The sequence below is a fragment of the Haliaeetus leucocephalus genome, unplaced genomic scaffold, assembly GCF_000737465.1.
Source record: "Haliaeetus leucocephalus isolate CR32 unplaced genomic scaffold, Haliaeetus_leucocephalus-4.0 Scaffold656, whole genome shotgun sequence".
Classification (NCBI taxonomy): domain Eukaryota; kingdom Metazoa; phylum Chordata; class Aves; order Accipitriformes; family Accipitridae; genus Haliaeetus; species Haliaeetus leucocephalus.
In genome coordinates this window covers 8,736,613-8,754,111 of record NW_010973092.1, presented here as the reverse complement: position 1 = coordinate 8,754,111, position 17,499 = coordinate 8,736,613, and the positions used below count along the sequence as shown (strand labels likewise).

At 43.9% G+C, this 17,499-nt stretch overlaps 1 protein-coding gene across 1 annotated transcript in view; it reads right to left on the bottom strand.

The window, feature by feature from the left end:
• The window catches only part of SGCD (sarcoglycan, delta (35kDa dystrophin-associated glycoprotein)), a 210,791-nt gene that overhangs the window by 117,513 nt on the left and 75,779 nt on the right, over positions 1-17,499 (bottom strand). Inside the window, exon 2 of the mRNA XM_010578986.1 lies at positions 12,491-12,676. Coding sequence (XP_010577288.1) covers positions 12,491-12,676 — 186 coding nt within the window. The remainder of the gene's footprint in view (positions 1-12,490; positions 12,677-17,499) is intronic.

The following is a 17,499-nucleotide window of genomic DNA, read 5'->3' as shown; positions in this document are numbered from 1 at the left end:
TTCTGTATGGCTTTGGAGCATAAATTTGTAGTTATTTCCAACTATTTCTGTCCACAGCGCCTTCTTGGATCCTCGTCTGTTTTGTACTGCATCAATTCTCACAGCATCTATGTATTTGTTTTAAACTGACAAACTTAATCAGTGAGTGAAATCCATTTAACGTGTCTCTACAGATTATTACCAACCCAATGCAACAGTCTCTTTTGCTCCCTGTGGGGGAAAAAAAACCCCAAACCAAGAAAATCCCAAACCAGGACACACTGTTCTTTCCAATTGCCCAGATATTGTCTATATTTCAAAGTTTAAAACCCTTTCCTTTGCAGCCTGCCTTCTGGAGCTGTATGCTGCCAGCCTGTTCTCCTCTCATTTATACCTGTGTAACCCTGAAGCGATGCCATGGATTTACATCCCTGTAAGAGGAGAACCAAGCCATGCATCAAACGACTGCCTACTCCATGTTTACTTAGCATACTCTACAGGCAAAATGGAATTAACTGCCTTCCCAGCCCCAGGCTCTGACCCCACCTGCAGCACAGATTTTTCCCCCAAAGTGGTGTCCTGGTTTCAGCTGGGATAGAGTTAATTTTCTTTCTAGTAGCTGGTAATGTTTCGGATTTAGTACAAGAAGAATGTTGATAACACACTGATGTTTTCAGTTGTTGCTAAGCAGTGTTTAGACTAAGTCAATGATCTTTCAGCTTCTCATACCCAGCCAGCGAGAAAGCTGGAGGGACACAAGAAGCTGGGAGGGGACACAGCCATGACAGCTGACCCCAACTGGCCAAAGGGGTATTCCAGACCATGTGATGTCATGCCCAGTATATAAACTGGGGGGAGCTGGCTGGGGAGGGGCGGATTGCTGCTCGGGAACTAACTGGGCATCGGTGGGCGAGTGGTGAGCAATTGCATTGTGCAGCACTTGTTTTGTATATTCAAATTCTTCTGGTATTATTATTGTCATTTTATTATTGTTATTATCGTTATTATTTTGTTCCTTTCTGTTCTACTAAAGTGTTCTTAACCTACGAGTTTTACTTTTTTTCTCCGATTCTCTCCCCCGACCCACTGGGTTGGGGGGGAAGTGCGTGAGCGGCTGCGTGGTGCTTCGGTGCTGGCTGGGGTTAAACCACGACAAGTGGAAAGCCGCTCCCTTGCGCAGACTGCTCCTGCAGGGGAATCTCTTAATGCCATTTTGCTGAGTGCAAATTTGTTAGAAGTTACAGCAAATTGCTCCGGCTGGTACCTGGGAGGATGGGAAACACGACCACAGCACCGCTCCTGCGGGGCTCCTGACATCGCAAGCACAAGGGTGGCACTGGGGTCTTTACTGGCCTCAGTCTCCCCACACAGAGAACTGTTATTTTAGCCCTGAATATGTAAAAGCTTCTCATTCTCAGCTCAAAGAAAAAAGGGACTGACAAGGCAAACTGTTCTGCAGAAAAGCTTCCTATTAGAAGAAAGGTGTAATGGCAGTAAATGTAGCTCCACTGGGAAGAAGAAAGGAATTAAACACATCTGCCTTCTAACACACAGGGTTTTTCTTGGGCAACGTACAAGACAGAATCCTTTAAAATACTAAAAAAGACAAGTATCTTTGGTCAATAGGTCTTGACATGTAACTTCAAATAAAGATGTAATTTGCCTTATAATCTATACCTGCTGGTGAACTGAATCGTTCTACCTTCTAGACAATGCAGTTTTCTGTAAAACCACAGCAGAATTGCTGGGATCCACCCAATATTCCTATAACCCAGCCATCAGCTGCTCAAGCTAAAATTCCTCCCCTTCACAAGGTTCAAGGCTTTGCTGAAAACCTTCTATCAGTCTCTGCTGATGACATCTTTCCGTAAATAAGTGCTTGATTCAGAAGTGGTTTGTGTGCACAAATATGTAATTAGCAGGAATTCCCTTTCTAGGATGCAGAGGAAATAAAGACTGTACAAGGCATTCGATTTCCTGGTTTCCTAGAACAAATTCTTTAATGACTTTTTTTGAAAGATTAAATATTTGTTGTCAGAAACAATACCACCCTACTAAATAATCTGAATCAAAATCAGCACCTACACACGTCTATATGACTTGCACCTACACGAAATGCAAGTATTTTAGGGCTCTGCATACAGAACTAAAGTACGTTTTTTTCTAAAATGAAGAGGTGCACTTTGCCAAGCATGTTTGCTTCCGAAGAAATAACAGAGGCAGGTTGCACATGTTTTCATGTATTCAACTGTAGCTGCAACATCAAAAAATATGACAAATCTACTGCTGAGAAACAATGACGTTTCTGTTTCCTGACATTTACCTGTAGCCCTCTAAGAGGTCACTCTGAAAGATTTCAGTCCATCTAGACATTTTATGTGTTTCAGTGCACATTAAAGAGAACCTTTGGGATAATAAAAAGCAGAAATCAGATGCACGTTCCGGCTCACTTATGTGATACAAGGCGTTAATGAACAATGCAAGAACACAGGACAGCTGAACGCTCTCATGTTTTTCAACACTGGTATCTTCAGTGGAGAGAATAAACAGTAGAAAATGGCCATGTCTGCTTCTACGACATACACACTTTTATTTTTGTCGTGCCTGTTTTCAGATCCGTAATACCAGGAGGGATTTTAATAGAGCCGAAGGGTGCAATCAGAGCGACTGTGCTGCCAGGAGCGGCACAGAAATGCTGATAGTCGTAATTAGGCAGAATGCGTAAGTGAAGTGCTGCACGCTTGAGCCTGAGGTGGTGGCTTTAACGTGAGGTGCTGTGCTCCTCCCCGGACACGGCACCCATCGGTGCAGGTTCCCATCGGACCCCTCTGGCCACAGCGCACCGCTCTGCACCAAACGGCACCTCAACGAGAGGAGCGGGACCGGTTCCTAACACCCGTGCCACAGCTAGGTGGTTTATAAAAAGCCATGCCGGCTTTAGGGGCACACTCCATGCTCCAGGATTACCAGGGCAAGGCGTTGGCATGACAGAGATCCGCTTCTTGCAGCAGCAAAGACAAAGCCTGTGGCCTTGGATGAGGAGGAGCAGGGAGATGTCCGAGATCTTCCCAACCCCAGAGGCAGTACTGCTGCTCAGCCCCACACACCTCAAGCTGGCAGAGCCCCTCTCCTGTGCTTTGCAGGACACACTAAGCCAAAAGGCTATTAATTTTTCCCTAGAACCTCCAAAATACCATTGAAAGTCAACAAGAACTGTACAAAACCAGAAACCCGTGATGGAAACGAAACCGTCAGGAGGACTTAGGCAAGACACGTGCACCCATCTGCAGGGGACACCATCACACAGCACGGCCAGTTCAGGGAGACGGACTGTGCCCTTGGACTTCTCATAAACACACCACAAACCAGGCTTTTGTGTAATTAAACTTTAATTTTAGCTAGTTAGCCCATACTGAAGATTCATTTATGAGGACCCTCAGTCACCCTAATTGCATAAGGATAAAATAATTTTCAGGGACCCCATGTGTGGGAGTAAACTTTTCAGGTTTGGGGTTTTTTTTTTTCTTCCTTTTCCTGTGGTGGGGTGGAAACTCTAAAGACTTCAATTAGAAGCAATTACTGGAGATGTAGAGGCTTCTCTGAGGTTAAGCCGCCCTTCATTTTCTCAAGAGAAGCCTTTAATTAAATGCAAATAATCACAAATTTCATATAGCAGATTGCCATAATTTCACTATTAGTTACTGGATCTCATTTAAAAAGGAAAGAGGTGGGCAGTAGTGCTGGGCGGACGCAGAGTAATGAGAACTCAAGAGGTCAAGGCTGAATTACCTGCGTTAATCTATTCCTCTTCTATAAATCTGCCTGCAACCACATCATTTCAGTGTTAACAGGTTGTCCTTCATGCAAGTGCACTGGAGTGTAGTCCCATAGAAACTCGGGCCTCAATACAAATAATTACCTCCGTCCATCTTACTGTTGACTATGGCAGCGAAGGCAGGATGGGTAATGGGGAAGATGTAATTGAAGTGGAAATGACCAGAACTAAAATGCAAGCTATGATGAATTCAAATGGTATATTCAAGCTCATCTCCATAGCAGAGCTCTGGAAGAACAGGCACATGAAATGGGAGCAAGTATTTTAAATACATCTATCAAATCAGGTATGGTAGCGTATAAGCGGAGACGAGATAATATAGTGTCTGCAGGAAGGGAGGGGAAAGACAGACTCCACACAACCACAGGTCTGTAATTCTGCCCTCAAAACTGTCAGTCTTTAGAGCAGGTTCTGACAGTTACAGAAGGTAAACAAACACATACAACTGCAGAGAGAATATGCCACTTTTTTCTTACTCTTTCTGTTTAGTCAAACACAAACTTATCCTAGCTAACAGGCAGCAGTTAGCTGGCAAGCGGGGGCTTCACCCAAAGAAGGTGAAGGTTTCTGCCGCTCAGTACTTTGCGCTTTGCACAGTCATTTACAGCATAAGAGAGAGCCACCTCCATCCCCTTTCCATGGATTATGCTACAACCCAAGATGCAAACAGCAGGCGTTCAGGACCAAACGCCAAGACACATTTTAAGAAGCAGCTTTCTGAAAAGCTGATGGCTTTGTAGTTCCAGGACAAGTTGAAGGAGGCATGGAGGCTACTCCAAGCAGCACCTCAGCCTTAAGGTAACCACGCAGAAGAGATGCTTCAGAAAAATTATATTTTTGTCATAGCAATGGCTGCTAGGTTTTCAAAGCTGAGAAGGTCATTGCTCTCTGCCGTGCAGAGAGTTCAGGAGGGATGTCAGGAAGCTTAGAAGGAAAAAAAAGTGCAAGGAGCAAGAGAAGAACCAGTGGAAAACTTACTCTACAGCTCAGCTTGGCACATCATTGCAGTGTGGATTCCCAAATTAAATCATTTCTCCTACTGTACTTTGAGAATATGGGGAGGGATCAGAATGTAAGCTATTCAGAGGACTAACTGATTATCGACATTTTAGCAGTGAGCTTGTTTTTGTTCTTTCGCACATTTATAATAATACCTTTTACATGTTCTCTAAGAGACAAATCTCTCTGCTTCAGAACTGCTAGTCTGAAGATCTTTTGTTGGCACTGAAATGAATGCTAATGTGAAATATCTTATTTCTTCAGATGAAAGAGAAGCTGAGAACAATCCCCTCTGGAGGGAGGTGGCAGAAGGGGGGATCTGGGATCAAAAGTTTATGACTCGCCCCCCCGTACAGCCCACCCATGCCCTCCTCGCTGTTCACCAGGTTCAGCTGCTATCGCACCATGAAGCGGCTCCTCCCAGTCTGATAAAGCTTCCCATCACGCTCCCTGCAGCACAGCAGAGACACGGAGCATCAGCAGACGGGACCCTCCATTCATTGCCTGGAAATGAAGCATTATGCCAGAGACCAAATGCTCAACCTCACATTGCAAACCGCCCAAATCCCTGCCACTCTTCTCCCTTCTCCATCTATTTTTATCCCTCGGTTCTTGGAAGGACCAAAGCTAGAGTGTATTTTTAATGCAGCGATGCATTTTCCTGCTGTGGAGATATGCACAAGACTGGTTATTGAGGCTCAACAGCACGGACCATACAGCCAACCTGCCAGACGATGTTTTGCCTGTATGCATGCACTGAGCTGCAAGTACGAGGAGAGGGCTGTTGCTGAGTTTCCAACAGCTTCCTTCAAATCAGAAGTAGTACTAACCCAGAGATGCTGGGTCCTGGGGTATTGGGGTGTCAGGGCTAAATTCTCCGGTGCCCAGTAGGAAAACAGCACCAATAAAAGCTTCTTCTGGTATGGGGACATTTATAATAATCTCTCACTCCTGGTGAGTATTAAGTACAGAGCTTATGCAGCAGCTTCTTCCACAGTAGGGTTACTAATAAATAAGATTGCTTTCTTCTGCCTCTAAAAAACACAGAAACTAAATACATTTGAGACATTCCTGTCTCCTGGACACATATTTTTGTTCAGATTGCTTGAGTACGAACAGTGGCTTAGAAACAATTGAGAAGTGAGAGCTGGAAGCCTGTCCCTCGAGACAGAAGCGCAATCACGTAAGCCTCAGTTCTTCACGAAACCCAACCCAAAATATTTGAGGGAAAAGGGCAATCTGCGGTCGTAACACTCTGTACACCACAGACTGCCTTGGGCATTACTCAAACAATAAAAACAAAGAATTACCTAGATGATTGCAGTGCAGCATATCCAGCTTGGTTTAGTGGTTCTAGTGGAAGACTTACTATTTCACAATTTCTTTTGCTCCCATGACATATCTTTAAGCATATCCAATGCTATGGCAGGCCTCCGAAAAACTCAATGGTTCAGCAGAGAGTAGAGACAGTGGAGTAAAAATATGGGGTCCTTTCATCACTTTTTGGTAACAAGGAAGATGAAAGCCTTATGTGCTTATGCTGGCTGAGAAAATGTGGTATTAGGATAATAAAAATGAAGTATTATCAGAGACTGACTACATTATTCTAAACTCCAAAGGAGTGAAGGCAAAAAAGTACTGTATGTATCTTTAAAAAAGTTAAGTAATCTCAATTGCTCTTCATACAGAAACAGAAACTCTCTAGGAATGAAATTCAGATCTCTAAAAACAGTAAAAGAAAAGCATAAAACATGTTTTCCTCAATCCAGGAGGAAGGAAATCAGAATCTACTAAAAACAAATTTACGAAAAAACCTGCAAATAAAAAGTGTTAAGTGAAGGGCTTGATCCACTGATGTCAAGGCCAAGATTCCTACTAAATGCCAGGGGGTAAGGATTTCACCCGTAGAAACTTCTTCACTTAATACTACAGTCACTCGCATTATTGCTGGTGTTGTCAGACCACTACAAGATTAACATCTCTATATCAGAAGATGCAGTCCATGTGAATGAGGAAAGAAGGGAAATACACAAAGCTCTTGGGTCACGCAGGTAGTCTCAGAACAATTACTTGTTTTATAAAAAGAGCAACATGAATTAGGATGGAAAAGTGCACAATTTTGTTTGCGTGTGTGTGCAAGGAAGAGAGAGGGAAAAAAAAAGAACTTCATTCTTTCCTCAGTAAGGATATAGCAATATTAATTCTAACTAAACAATTTTAGCTGACTGATTACAGTTGCACTACAAAGCAGAAGCTGAAAAGCAAATCAGATTTCTTTCCCATGTTGGCCCTACCATTGCACCTAAAGAGACCCCAGAGAAATCACAAAAAGGGAATATAAACTGCACAGTCATTTTCTTCTGAGGCAATTTTTAATTAAAAAAAAAAAAATTAGAACAAAGTCTGTTCCTTTAAATCATTAATAAAAGAATCCTGCCTGTTAGGGCAATGAGCTTTCCTAACTCTAATCCATCTTTACTGCTGTGTTATTACCCTACTGTTTTCCTGTAATTAAAACATGGCAGGTAGTTTACACACAAGAGGGAGTAATTGTATTGGAAATAACTGTTCATAACCAAATTTTAAAAGCTCATTTTTCTTATCAACTTTTAATAAAGCAAGATAATAATGATATTGAGCATTTGTGCCACCTACAGCAGCATTTTGTCTCTCTAAATTGCTAACATTTCATTCAATGATGCTAAAACATACCTCTTCAGCTATGAATGCAGCCTGCAGCAAAAAAGGAAAAATCTGAACAGTTGCAGTCATTTGTTCCTGTTCCATTAAAATAATAAAATACGGCTGAACCTCATGCTAAAGGACGCAAATCTTCAAAAAACCTGGTGTGGTTCTGGAAGGAGAACACAGAGTTTGCATGTGTTGTGGTTAGGGAGCACCCCGACCTCAGCCTGACCAGGCTGGGAGGGAAAGATCCCCCTTTCTCTGCATCCTAAGGAAGGTGGAACAAGGCAGGTCATTGCCTGCCCATTTCTACCTGGCATTTCCTTGAAGGTGCACGCACAGATGGCACAAGCAGTCTGTGCAGATCTGCACAGGCCTGGAAGCGGCACGTGCCTCCTGGTTTGGAGGAAGATGTTAAGTTTGGCTCATGGAGGGCCTCCTGAATACCAAAGCTGCAGAGTATTTTCCCTACAAAGACTATTCTGGAGCCTTTGCTTTAGATGATTTTTAAAAGGTGGTTCTCCAGGAATTTCAAGTCTTGCAAGCTGATTAGGGGAAAAATATTATTTTTCCATTTATTATTGTTTACAATCTAGTAGAACCTGCCAATATATAGGACTACAGGATGCCATATGCAAACAGCTTCTGTCCCAAAGAGCATACAATTCAAAACACATGACCAGGCAGCTATGGATAGAAACACCAGGGAAGGGCAAAGGAAAAGCAAAGGGTCCTCAATGGTTCGATGGGTGGATGAGTAGGTGGGCATTTGCCATTTAAATGCAGCCACAACAGGACACAGTTCTTGTCCCTCCTGTTATAGAGGTCTTCATGCTGCCTAATACTAATGGATAATGGTTTAGACTCCTAACACTGTTTAAAATACCAGGCATTGTATGCTACCCTTGTGGAAAGAGGTCAATGCACTGCCATTGCCCATTATCTGAGCCTTATACTCTTTAAAATAAGGATATCGGTTTGTTGTGTTTACATAAGCACATCTTTTGTTGTAATATTCAGAAACTAATACAAAGGAAGCTTTTAAAAAATGGTTTAAGCTCACTAGTAACAGCTGAAATAGAGAACCCCAGCACATCATAGGCATGCAGCATAAAAGATGCATGTGCTTACATGCACAGTCATGGGCAATCCTACTGCTAAAGAGCTACATCACTGGCTGCTAATGCAGGTGGACCATAAAGAGGAAGGTTGTTAAAGAGCTCTGGTTCCAGCCTTGTAATTAGATTGGCACATACGAACCTTGCAGGAGCTGAGCCAGCCTAAGCCGAGCTCTGTGCAGCTCGAGGTTGAGCCCTCCACCACGCAGGCGTGACAGCAGGATACAGCCCAAGCCTGCGCTGGCCCTGCAGGCTGAGCGGCTGAGTCACATATGCAGCCCACAGGCATTAGTGCTTTCTCCCCAAACCCAGTATGTGCAAACCACATACTTCTACCAGGCTTGTCCAAGATCTGAACGAAGTGGAGTTCCCTTTACCTATATATCATCGGAAAGTTGAGCGCTGGATAGCGGTTTCCACCTCAATTAGGTTACGCCACCTTCAGGGTGCATTTGGGTTTCAACCCAAATTGGTGGCTTTGGTCCAGATTCATCCCGTGGTTTGGCTTAAAAATCAAAGTAAGGTTTAGAGGTAGCAACCTTCACAGAGCTTCCCACAGTCCCAGAGCAGCGCAGCCCTGATGTAAATGAACAAGATAAATGGACCTGGCTATGGGAACCAGCCATGGGACAGGCAGATGATATTTGAGGTCCCCTCCAGGCCAGTTTTTCATACAGCCTGTGCCTGATAAAGGCATTTAAAACAAATCGAGGATCAAATACTACATGGGGAGTGAATGACTGCGCCAGAGGACAGACTAGACAGTGACCAATTGGCCCCACGCAAACGTGACACTGCTTTGACAGCTCCATGTAAAAAGCAATAGCCACACATAAATTTATTTAAGCCTTGAACGTTCAGATAAAAGCAAAACCTAGAATAAATTAGTGATGCCTTGCTTATTAAAAGCCACGGATTGGAAGCTTATGGTTTGATTTTACAGGAGTTGTCTCCTGCAGCACAAGCCAGCGGGACATGCAGAGGGGAGAGAAAGAGAGGTCAGGGCTTGACGTGGAAGTGGAATGGATGGATACTGCTACAACGTGCATTAGAAGGTGGGTTTTTTTCCCCCTGAGATTGTCTTGCTTCATCTCCTCCTCCCTTCTCCACTCCCCATCATCAGCATTTAAAACACCCCCGAGTTTTCCTGAGCAGGTTCGCTGTGCTCATTAAAATACTGTGAGCACTTATTGGCTATAATGAGCGCTCATTAAATTCTGGTAAGTGCGAGGACTGTTCTGTGGAGTTGAACAGACTGAGGTTCTGGGAAGAGAGCTCAGGGGCGGGAAGATACTGGAAATACTACATTTTCCACAAGAACAGAGCTACAAACTTTCCCCTCCTTTTTTGCTCTGCAAGCACTGGGGTAACTCAGACCTGTTAAGCAGCAGCTATTGCTTACTGACTACTCAAATCATTCCCCTGCCCCAGAAGGACTCTCAGCTCCTCTTATCAGAACAGGAACAAATTAAAGATTTTTCCATATTTGCATCTCCTCATTTGAGAATTTTCCTACATTTGTTATTTAGAGATAAAAGTCTGCCTCTAAAAATTCACTTAGCAAAGTGGTTTTCTCAGCCTCAGGGAATGGTGCAGGAGGGATTGCAGAGCAGGATCCAAAGCAGCTGGCAAGGCTGCAGGAGCAGCAGGAGATCAGGAGATGAATGGGTACATATCGGGGCAAGGATCACACTTTACATGCCCTGTTCGTACATTTATTTCCAATTGGCTGTGTCAGAGACACACACCCTGACTAGCGTGGCCGTGCCTATAACTGCAAAGCAGTTCCCACTGCAGGATTCAGTACCATTGTCTGTGGTTTTATCACCAAATGCTGTTCATCACCTACTATCATGAGAAGATAGGAATGAACTAAAACCATATACAAATATAATTTACCCTGGACTATTCCCCAATGAATCAGAAGGCAGGTGACTATTGAAGGAAACAGAATCAGACAAGAGCTTGAAGTTCAGTGCATCGCCAAAAAAGCCAGTGTATATCTTAGTGGGGTGGAGGTTTCTGTACATATCCCTCAGAGATGACCCTTCTGCAGATGGCCTGCAAAATGCAATGCATCAGGAGAAGGTAGTGAGGGAGAAAGGAGCAGAGAAGTTCACCTGGCTTCCCAAGCAACTTGCAGAGAGTTGACTGACCACCATCACCAAACAGCAGAAAGCATGGGACCGACATATCAAAGTTATGTTATTCTAAAGAAATAAAGTTGCATTCCTGAAAAGCAAGAATCTGAAATCCTATTATTTTGTGCTTGGGCTGATACCTATACCACTGCCTGTATGGCGAGCATATGACCAAGCCTTCCATCACCTCAGAAATATCTATTTTTCAACTACATTAATCTAAAGACCACAGTTCAGCACAAAGTGTGTATCAAAATGGCATCAATTTCACAAGATTAAGTAACTGGTCTGGTTAAGCATTAATTGCTCCAGTTTGGTTCATTCTTCACCTACTCAGAGGAGCTTTTTGTGGATTACTGCTTTATAATTGCTTGCTCCCTAAGCACACGTGCATTGCAATCTTCTGCACACCTTGACAGCATCCTGGTTAGAGAAAATGAATGCTACATGTTCCCCTGACACAGCACTTTGTCTGCTGGATACAGTACGTCGGAGATTGTTTACTCAACTTCTCATGGCCCATTAATGACATAATGTTGGACACAGCTGTTCAGGGCTTCACAAGACCACAGCAGAGAAAGAAATGTCGGGAGACTTCAAACATGCTGCTCACACCAGAGCCTGGCTGGGAAAGTCCTTAAAAGTGGTCTAGCAGAATTTAGCCTTACAGCTCCCTCATGAAGTAAATCCAGGATTAAAGCCTCAAACTTAGCTTCTCCTGAAGACTCAAATGATCTTAGAACAAATCCATCTGACCAAGGTGGCAATGACTGCTTTGAAGAAGAGGGGACCAATCATTTCATTTTCACTCTGCTTGGCCAAATTATCTACTGAAAAACTAGGACCTGCCATATACAAAGGCTCGCTAGCCCTAGAAGCGGGGTGTGCCTGGTTCATCATGTCCTGACTTTCAGTGTGTTTGAGCAGGAGAGGTGAAGCTCACCCTGTAAAAAGGCAATTCAAGATCAAGGCACCCCTTAAGATCTCAAAAAGAGTTCGAACAGAGTTCAAGGGATGCACAGAGCGCTCTGGGCCCAGAAAGCACCATCTGCCCCAGTGCAATCTACCTCCCAGTACAGCTGCCCAATATTTTTCTAGGGGCTTCTGGAATGCTAACCCTGGCCAGGGGGGCTGTGCAGCAAGGGAGTGTTGCTGACAGGACTGATGTGCATCAACCACAGCACAACGAGGATAAAGATTTGCTCCATCTAAATACTACACCTGGAGAGCTACCTTGGAAATTTTATTTTTTTCAGAAGCTTCTGGAACCACGTCATTATGGAACAACATGAATATTCCCTAAGAAAAAAGGCAAATCGAGTTTCTCAGCAAGTTTCTCCAGCCGTGGAGATAAGCAGAAAAAGTCTAAGAGAAAGGCTCAAACCCATTCCCACACTCCAGTTCAAAATAACCTATTACATTAATTTTAAAATACTTTATAATTGAAAACCGGGGGAGGGTAGTGTATATTGTTTACATATATAAATTTATACATATAGCAGGTAGGAGGAACATGATTTGCAACACTGAGCTGATTCCTCAGCTTGGCAATACTGCAGACATCTCCAGCAGAAAAAGAGGATCATTAGGTAAATTTGTTCCTGTCCGTAATAACGGCTATCCATTGAAACTAAAACACCCCGTTACCGAAGCTGTATCTGAAGTCATGCTCAGAGGAAAGACCATCACCCTCCCTCATCTTCCCCAGACCTTTCCGGGTAACCCTTACTTACAATTGTGAAGTTCATAACCTTCAGAATCCAGATGGTCATAGCAAGGTTCACCAGGATTAAAATCATTAGGAGCAGCACAAAGAAATAGAGGCATCTCTTCCGCCAGCCATAAATCCCCACTTTGTATACCTGGGGTCCTTCCGAGGTCTGCATGGTGCTCCGGTGCGCGTACTGTTCCTGAGGCATCTGAAAGGATCACAAAGAAATAACGATACGTTTTGAGTGGCAAGAGAAAGCTGATGATAAAAACTGCTTGTGTCTGTGCCTCTTAGAAGGTTTTGTTTTTTCTTTTTCAGAGTTTACCAGCAACTCTTTCGATATCTTTGTTCTGCATTGTTTTTCTTTCGGCTTACTGTACGCAGTAACATACCGAAAGAGAATTTTGTGCATTAAATGCGTATGTATATTTATAAATACATATAAGCACACTGTCTAAAGGTATCCTATGGAGATCACTCTCGAATGACTCTCTTCACCGCCCCAGGTTTTGCAAGGCAGGCACTCCAGGGCCTCTAAGGATCCTGAGGGGAAAATTTTGCATGCGTTTGGTAAAAGCAGTTGAGTTCAGCAGTTTGTTTTGAAGATGCAATATTACTTCTCAGAGGCTTTAATTTAAAAAAAAAAAAAACCTCAAGTAAAATCATTCCTTCCAGCCAAAGAAAAAAGGGGGAATGTTTGCCTTTCTCCCATCCCACATCCTAATCTTTCCTAGCCAAGTAAACCTGAAGCACAAGATTCTCCAGCTGCCACATCCCTAACAAATTATCCCCAAATACCTATGCCGGTTTAGCAAGGACTCTTGATACCCTGGGTGGGCATCGCATGCTAGGATAACACTGGGGTCCAAAACCAAGGAAAGAGGGAAGGAAGGAAAGCTCTTGCTGAGGAAAGCAGTGCAGCAGCATCCCCAGGAAGAATTGCTTTACAGTCCCGTGTGGCCAGCACCATCCTCCCTCCTACACCCCGGTACCCAGCTGGCTGCAGGCAGTCGGGGATCTGACTGCACCCACCATGGATGGAAAGAGATGGGTGCTTTTAAACAGCATTGCAACCAGCTGAGACGGGGGTCCGGAACACAGCCCCTGCACAATGGTTGTGTGCTAATGGCTGCGTGCGCACGGGGTTGTGATCGTGACAGTATTTTGTGCTGTACAAATGAACGTATTCACATTCTCGCCCTTCACATTCACCGTGCAGAAAGCTGCTTGCATGGGCTTCCCCCAGGGATCAGTATGCTATGTTTTCAGACTTTTTTTTGACGCACAGACTGACGATATCATATAATCTCTAATAACACAGTTTGCTGAATGTTTTGCATTTTAGACTCTAGACAGATAAGAAGCCACCAAACGCGTTCTTGCACTACTGATTCAACACCACGGGCTTCTTCCTCAGGGTATCTGGCATCAACGTTTGTATGCAGTGAATTACAAAATTCACATAACTGGAGGAAACAACGCAAGCTCCTCTCTGTGGGAGTGGGATCCGTGAGGGCAGAATGAGACAATGGTAGAAATTAGATGCTCACTGATAGCAGCTTATGTTTGTTTACCATTAGTGTCCTGTTTTTTTTCCTTACTTTTTTGCCAATAGCTCCATACTCCAGCATCTAATAAAGTACAGCATGCAGTCGGCGGTATGCAGAGCCCATTGCCGGCTGATGCAAGGCGAGTTTCTTCATGGCATAACTTTTATTCCAGTAGCATTGCACCAGGGATGAAGTTAACACTTTATCTTTCCTGCTCCAATGCTGAAGCCCACACATTTGAAGCAAGGGCTGCCTGAAGAACCAGTTACCCTTTTTTAAACCTTTCACTGCTCCAAAAATTGCAACGACCTGTGTTTTCTTACACTGCCTGGTGTTGTCACATGCAGCATAGGGGATCAGCCACCTCTCCCTTCTTCCACGAGCCTTCACCCCTCACCCAGGCTGAAACATGGTCTCAGGTGCTAAATAAATCCGTTCAGGCACTAAATTCTTTTCAGATCAGAGGCACCGACACCTCTCCTGATCTGGACCTACAAAGCAAAGCCGACTTCGCAGCATATTCAGGAAGGCTGTGTTTAGCCCGGGGAGGCTGGAGTGTTCACACCCCTGCTCTCACCCCAACAGCAGCGCTCCTCCGGAGGGTGGAGGTGCCCATCTGCCTCCTTCTCTAATGTCAGCAACTGTGTTAATCCCCCACACTCAAAATTCATGACAGTGGCTGAAAACAAGAGGATTTTAAAAAATAGTAACAAATGAGGTACTCCTATCCTTTTCCTCTCAGGTTTCTGAACCACCGCATTTTTAAGAATTTTTTCCCCTACACGCCTGAGGGCTTCGGTCGGTCCGCCAAGGAGAAAAAGCAGGTCAGACTTGTGCATCAGTGGGGTGCTGCAAAGGACACCCGCAAGAGGAGACTCTGGGGACCAGCGCTGCTCATCTGCAGGCAGCTGCCAGGCTGAGCTCCCTCCTTTCGAACGAAGGTGCTGCCTGCACTCGCTAAACTAAAACTAGAACAAGGCGAGCCTCGGCCAGCCTGTCCACGCCTCCAAGCCCGCCTGCTTTTTCCAGCTTTCTCAGCTGGTCTAAAAAAAGGATCTCACCTCCCCCCCAAACCATGCCTAATTTACAGCCTCAGACTACCCCAGCCCCAGCTAATGCTGTGAAGATCTGCAATGACAACTAGTGCAGACAGTCCGATCACGTCAGGGGGCACTGACAGCTCGCACCAAAAAAGCCTGTTCCTCAATAGGCATTGGCTTAGCCAGTTTAGCCAACGTGCATTAAAAGTCCACCACCAAAAAAAGGTGTGTCTGTATTAAAGAGCAGCTTTCAACAGCGTAAGCGGGCTCACCATAAAACACTTGAGACCAGCTGGGGTATCTCTCTCTATACTGCAAAACCACCTGAAGTCCAGGCAGACCCGTAGCTTTTACCAAGGGGGAGCAAAGCAAGTTGGTTACAACAGATCCAACTCGGTCTGCACCGGTATTTTTGCTCACAGATGCCAAGTCAGCAACTGTGGAGGGCTTTGTAGCACAGAGCTCATCAGAGAAAAGAGCTGGGTCACCAACACACACACGCGCTTGGAGAAAAACAGGCCTTTTTACACTACTACAACCACTCCAATCTGTGCAGAGGGAAAACTTAAGCAACAATAAATTACAGAGTTTCCACTACCTGGGGGAAATTATAACCACAACTACTGTACAGTCAAGGATTTTATTGCCTAATATTTTAACAGGGGATCCTGGAGAGCACATATTAAATGCAGCCTCTCCCTTGGAGAAAATGAATAAATTGCATTGCTAACCCTCTCAAATTATGGAAGAGGTTTGACCAATAAGAAACAATACAAAATACCCAGCTCAAAATATCTCTTTATTGCAAAACTTGTTTATTCTCTTTATGTATTTCCTGCTCTCTCTCCTTTTTTTTTTGTTTTGCTTTATTTGCAGTCTCTAGGATGGAGAAAATAGCATATCCAGCTGGGGAAAAACTTTGCAGACATCAAAAGAGTTTATAGGAACGGAACATAACCACAAAGAGCAACTTGTGTCCACACAGCAGCCTGATTTCGAGTATTTCTCTGGCTCCAATAAAATATTTAGCTCACGGCTGCCCTTACAGAGAGAGCAACTAAAGTACTACAACACGCATGATGAGCATAGCTTAGCAATACAGTATAAATTTATAACAAGAAAATAACATGGGAATTGTAGATAGCATGTTCTTCCTATACAAAGTCTCACACAGCTATATTTAAAGCTATATATATTTCTAGCTAGCATTTCCCCCCTGAATTGTGAATACCAAAAGAAAATGCTCCTGTCTGTAGTTCTCCAGGAAGAGAAGACAGAATGATGGACAGAGAGTGCTGAGGTGTGTTAAACGAACGAGTAGAATAAGAAGACCTGCAAGGCAACTACACAAGGAACCAGCTATATCCGCTATCAATAATCTGCTCTGTGTGGGAGGGAAAAGTATGCTAGTCATAATTTACATTTTGGCAACCTTTCCTGACTCGAACATTAAAAAGATCTAAGGCACCAGAAAAACCAGTATTGCTTTGAAAGGATATCCAGTGGTTACCCCTCCTTTTAATTACTGAGCTAAGGGGAAAGGCTGCTAGTTGCTTAATAGGATTTTTTTCTTCTTCTTCTTCAGGAAAATATTAGGAACAACGACCTAATTTCATAATAGTGCTGAAAAAATAATACCAAAACAAATATAGAAATTGGAAAGAGAAGCACTCCTTCCAAAAGTCAAATCTGAAAGCGTCTGCCAGACATGAGAGGCCTTAAAGACACACGTGCACAGCATTGGACCAGCATCAGCACATGTACAATCCCATTTACAATACAAAAAATGCAGCATGCCAAATGTTCACAGTTTAGCTACAGACAACATTACAATGATTACAAAAGTATAGCCTGGAACCTGGGTAATTCTCCAAGGAATTCTTGCTGCTGGAAAAAAAATGGGCAGTAAGTTTTTGCATGAGCTGTACACTGAGTCCTTACATACGAACGCTGCGAACAGAGCCTGATACAAAATCCAGTCCATTTAGAAAAGCTATTAATCCTTTCACTTTAGCATACCTTAGAGATATGGTCCATGACAAGAAAGATTTATTTGGTTTTTTAAGACCAGTGGAAGAGTCATGTCACCACATCCTCTGATCCACACAGGCTGCTCGCCGAGTACTTCTGGAAAAGAAGCTTCAGCACTTTCCTTCAATAAAGCCGGAACCAGGCTCAGCTGAAAGGCATCACAAATCAGAACTGGCACTGCGCTTCCAAAAATCACATCAGACCCCACCAATTATGGCAAATCTTTACTGCATGCCTCTCTCCCTTCCTCCATGTCCTCCTGCCCTGGCAGAAAGCTTCTCACTCAGGGCGCACAACCCAGGTTAACAGATTCCTCAGGCAGAAGAAGTGTTTTATATGCACAAGGATGGATAAACACCTTTCCCTTGCAAACACCAAAGCTATAACATCCCCTGGCCATGCTGGCTTTG